This window comes from Geospiza fortis, unplaced genomic scaffold, assembly GCF_000277835.1.
Source record: "Geospiza fortis unplaced genomic scaffold, GeoFor_1.0 scaffold213, whole genome shotgun sequence".
Classification (NCBI taxonomy): Eukaryota; Metazoa; Chordata; class Aves; order Passeriformes; family Thraupidae; genus Geospiza; species Geospiza fortis.
In genome coordinates, this window is record NW_005054399.1 from 1,270,792 (window position 1) to 1,275,007 (window position 4,216).

General features: G+C 47.7%; 1 protein-coding gene across 1 annotated transcript in view; it reads left to right on the forward strand.

Moving 5' to 3' along the window:
* Positions 1-341: 341 nt before the first annotated feature.
* LOC102037499 overlaps positions 342-4,216 on the forward strand; it is a 12,582-nt gene continuing 8,707 nt past the window's right edge. Inside the window, exons 1-6 of the mRNA XM_031061096.1 lie at positions 342-679; positions 1,052-1,181; positions 1,303-1,396; positions 2,320-2,470; positions 3,063-3,225; positions 3,896-4,021. Coding sequence (XP_030916956.1) covers positions 502-679; positions 1,052-1,181; positions 1,303-1,396; positions 2,320-2,470; positions 3,063-3,225; positions 3,896-4,021 — 842 coding nt within the window. The 5' untranslated portion in view covers positions 342-501. The remainder of the gene's footprint in view (positions 680-1,051; positions 1,182-1,302; positions 1,397-2,319; positions 2,471-3,062; positions 3,226-3,895; positions 4,022-4,216) is intronic.

Below are 4,216 nucleotides of genomic sequence, written 5' to 3' on the forward strand. Positions count from 1 at the left end.
TTGGTCCCAAATTTAATGTTGCATCATTTCCAACAATCCAGTCCCACCGCTTGCCGTGGGCAGGGACATCTTCCACTCGATCAGGATGCTCCAAGGCGCATCCAGCCTGGCTTTGGGCACTCCCAGGGATCCAGGAACAGCCACAGCTTCTCTGGGAACCTTTGCCAGGGCCTCCCCACCCTCCCAGGAAAGGATTTGTCCCAAAATCCCCTCTAACCCTTCCCTGGCAGTGGGAACTCATTCCCTTATTCCTCATTCCACAGCCAGTCCCACCAAACCCACCAGAAGAACAGCTCATCTCATGTTTTAAAATTTTTTCTTCTCCTTATTTTCAGGGTTCCTTGAGCTCTGGATGGAAGCTCCAGTGGGTTTTGAGGTGCTGAGTGCACTGAGGATAAAACATCTCTGTCTCTAATGTAGTTTACGCAACAGAGAAGAAGAATTTGGGTCCCAGAAGAGTCTTTTTCTTCCCTTGTTGAAGAAAACACCTTAAAAGTACAAATGGACAGCCAGTGTTACCCTGGTGGCTGCCAGGTAGTTCCAATTTGGAAGTTGGTGGCCATGTGGCCATCAGAAAAGGAGGAGGAGGAGAACAACGTAATCCTGATCAGTGATGATGATGATGATGATGAAGGGGAGAGCACCCAAGGGAGTTCAGTCCTGTTTGTAGAGCCACAGGGTAAGAGCTGTTCCCTTGCTGCTGCTGGAGTTCCCTGAAAAAATTTGGGGAATAAACTGAATTAATTCTGTGTTATGCTTGAAATCCATCCTTGTTCTGCACAAATGAATAAAACCAGGAGGAAATCCCCAATTTGTAGGGATATCTTTGATGGCACTACTTCAGAGGATGCTGCTGTGTAGTTTCAAAATACTTCAGATTGAGCTCAGACTGGGCCTTTTCAGCTGGGTCCTTTTTGATTTGATTTTATAGTTCATGGAAGTTTTTTGTGCCATTCTGTCAGATCCCAAAAGAATGTGCTGCACAGTGTTCAAAAAGTAAATCTCAGTAATTTTTAACACCGATTTCCACCTCCTGCTCTCTTTCCTGCAGAGAAGTCTCCCCTGGAAGAGAAGAAATCCGAAGAGCTGGTGGATGAGGAGGGGGATTTAGTGGTCACCTACTGCAAACAAGCCAGTGTGATGCCTCACGCCAGGCACGACTGCACCACGCAGCCCTTTGAGTATGTCCAGGGCTGGGCAATCCCCTTTGGGCTCCCATTTTCCACATTTCCCTTTGTAACAGCTGCAGCCTGGGTAAAGGTGTGATTTTCATGATGAACCTTCTGGTTTTCAACCTTGCAGGAGGAGTGAGAGTGACACTTGCTTCCCCCTTGGGAAAAATGCAGACATTTGTGACCAGTGCTACTGCTACATCTGTGACAAACTGGCTGCTGAGGTAAGGGCAGGGCACAGGACACAAAACTGGGGATCAAATGAGAGCTTTAGCCAAGCCCTGCCTTAGGCTCAGATTTTTGGCAGCAGCTCTGCTCAGGTGACTGTGCCTAAACCACTCTGGTTCATGAATATTTAGGGTCAGGTCTAATATCAGATGAGTTATTTATTGAATAGACAGGAGGGAGCAGAGAAAGGGCTGTTAGCAGTTATTTATTACACATGATGGAACAAAACAGGTTACATAAAGCAGTGCACAATAACAAGGTATCTGTATCAAAGCTGGCAAAGAAATAGGATAGATTAGGAGTCAGTAATTCTAAACTCCCAGGAAAGAGTTAAGGGCTCTAAGAGAATAATACAGGAAATTTGATTAACAGCTCCTCATAACTACTAAAAGTGTGGTTCTGTTGGGGTTTATTTCTAGTCTGGATAATTGTTGGAGTAAACATACATTTATTTATGTGTGTCCTGTTTGCTTTGGGCACACAGTGCATTTCATAAAATCAGATTACTAAATCAGGCATTTTTTAATGAATTAGAGAAATGCCAGCTTTCTAGACTGTCCCCACTGGAGTTAGGAGTGGAGGGAATTGTGTGGGGGTGGTTTATTTCCTTGGACCTTTTGTGAATTTCAGAAGACTTTGAGCTGTGGGCAAAGTTGGGGTGAACATGCAAAGACAGGGTTCTGTTCCCAGTTTCCAGTGGGGAGGGTGCCAGCCCTGAGGCTCTCTGTGAAGGGCTCAGCAATGACAGGTAATCAATGAGGGGCTTTTTTGAAATGGTTGCCACGATATCAAATTGTTGCCTGTCAAAATATTTACTCAGGTGCCAGGAGGATAAAAGGAATTGTAAGCCCTCACTCAGTGCTGAGGGGAAGACACAAAAACCCAGCTACCTCTCCCTGTTTTGTACTTTCTGACACAGTGCCAGCTCTGGACAGTCCCTTCCCTGTGCCACTGCAATGCCCACAACAAGAGCAACTTCTGGAAGGCGCAGAGGAACTTTGCCCTGGCTGGAATCCTGGCCACCTTCAACCTGGAGCTGCTGGAGCTGGACACAGAGCTGCGGCGTGGGGGTGGGTGCTCTGTCCCCAGGGACCTGCTCAGGCCCTGTCCTGGCTGCTCTGTCCCCTCAGGGACCTGGGGCTGCTCAGGCCCTGCCCTGGGGAACAGCTTGGCTGCTCCACTCCAATCCTTGGAGAGTTTTTAAGGAGCAAATTGCTGTGCCTGATTTCTTTTCCCATGCTTGGACCAGGGATGGGTTTGCAGGTGCAGATTCTTGCTTTTCTCCATCTGGGGGAAGCATAGAATGGTTTGGGGTGGGATGGAGCTGGAAGATGATCTCCTTCCAACCCCTTTCCTTGGGCAGGGACACTTCTCACTATCCCAGGGTGCTCCAAGCCCTGTCCAGCCTGGCCTTGGACACTTTAGGACAGCCACAGCTTCTCTGGGCACCCTGTGCCAGGGCCTCCCCACCCTCACAGGGAACAGTTCCTTCCCAGTATCCCACCTAAATTTCCCCTTTTTCAGCAACAAAGCTTTTCTGACCAGTAAAACTGGATGCAAACAATTTCCGAAATAATTTCACATGGGGAACTTTCTCTTTTGATTTTGAAGAAAACCCATGCAAAACTCTTTGTGCAATTTTTTTTCTGTCTTGTCTCTTAGGAGATCTCCTAGAAAAATTCATCAGGGATCTTTCTGTAGCCTATAACAAATACCTGGTAGGAGAAAGGATCTGTCCCCCAGGACATGAATGCTGCTGCCAGCCAAAGCTGCCCCCGGGGCAGTGCAGGGTCTGCAGCTCACGGAATATGGAGGTGGTGTACAAGTAAGTGACAACAGATCTGGGTTTGTCAGGGCAACTTTGATTTATTTAATGAGTTATAATCAAAATTGTGGCACCTGAAACAGCAAAAACAGAGTGGAGAGTACTTACATAGTCAGCTAGATAAATTGCAATTGGCTGTAGTTTAAAATCCCTCTTAAATGTGATTTTAAATTTCCTTTGCTGTGCAGGACACTTGAGGATCTCTGATTATTATAACCTGGGAAAGTGGGAACCTGAGGCCTGGGCTTTGGGGTGGCTTTAGGTGGGATATTGGGAAGGAATCCTTCCCTGGAGGGTGGCAGGCCCTGGCAAAGGTGCCCAGGGGAGCTGTGGCTGTCCCTGGATCCCTGGCAGTGCCAAAGGCAAGGCTGGGACAGGGCTTGGGACAATGAAGGGTGTTGGGGTTGGAATTTAAGGTTCCTTCCAACCCACACCATTCTGAGATTTTTTACTAATTTCTTCCAATGAGTTTCACCTTTTCACTGGTATAACAAACCTTCCAAATATCCAAAGTGTTGGTGGTGCCAGCACCTCCTCAGTGTGCTGGAGATCTCTGAAGGCAAGGCTGGGCTCTGATTGCTCTCAAGCTGTGGGATGGCCACAATTACCACTTGTTTAGGAAGTCCGTTGTTGCAGACCCTTGATCTTACAGACCGCTTGACTTTCTCAGGTATTCTGATGTTTTCGAGCTGGTAACAAGATTTTTAAATCAGGCAGACCAAGAAAGCCCCAAAGCTGCTGCTGTCATGCTGCTGGGAGCAGCTAAACAGATTGCCCTGCACAAAGACCCTGCTCTGTAAGTACCTGGCCCACAGAGAGTGGGGCATCTTCCTTCTTTCCCCCAGGGGAGGGGAATTATTGAGAGAATCCTGGGGATTTGTTTATTAGGAAAGTGTAAAAATCCCAGCCCGGGCTGCAGCACAGCAGGAGGAAGATGAACACAGTGAGGGAGAAGTGGGGATTGGGGGAAAAAGAAGAGCTTGGATGTGAG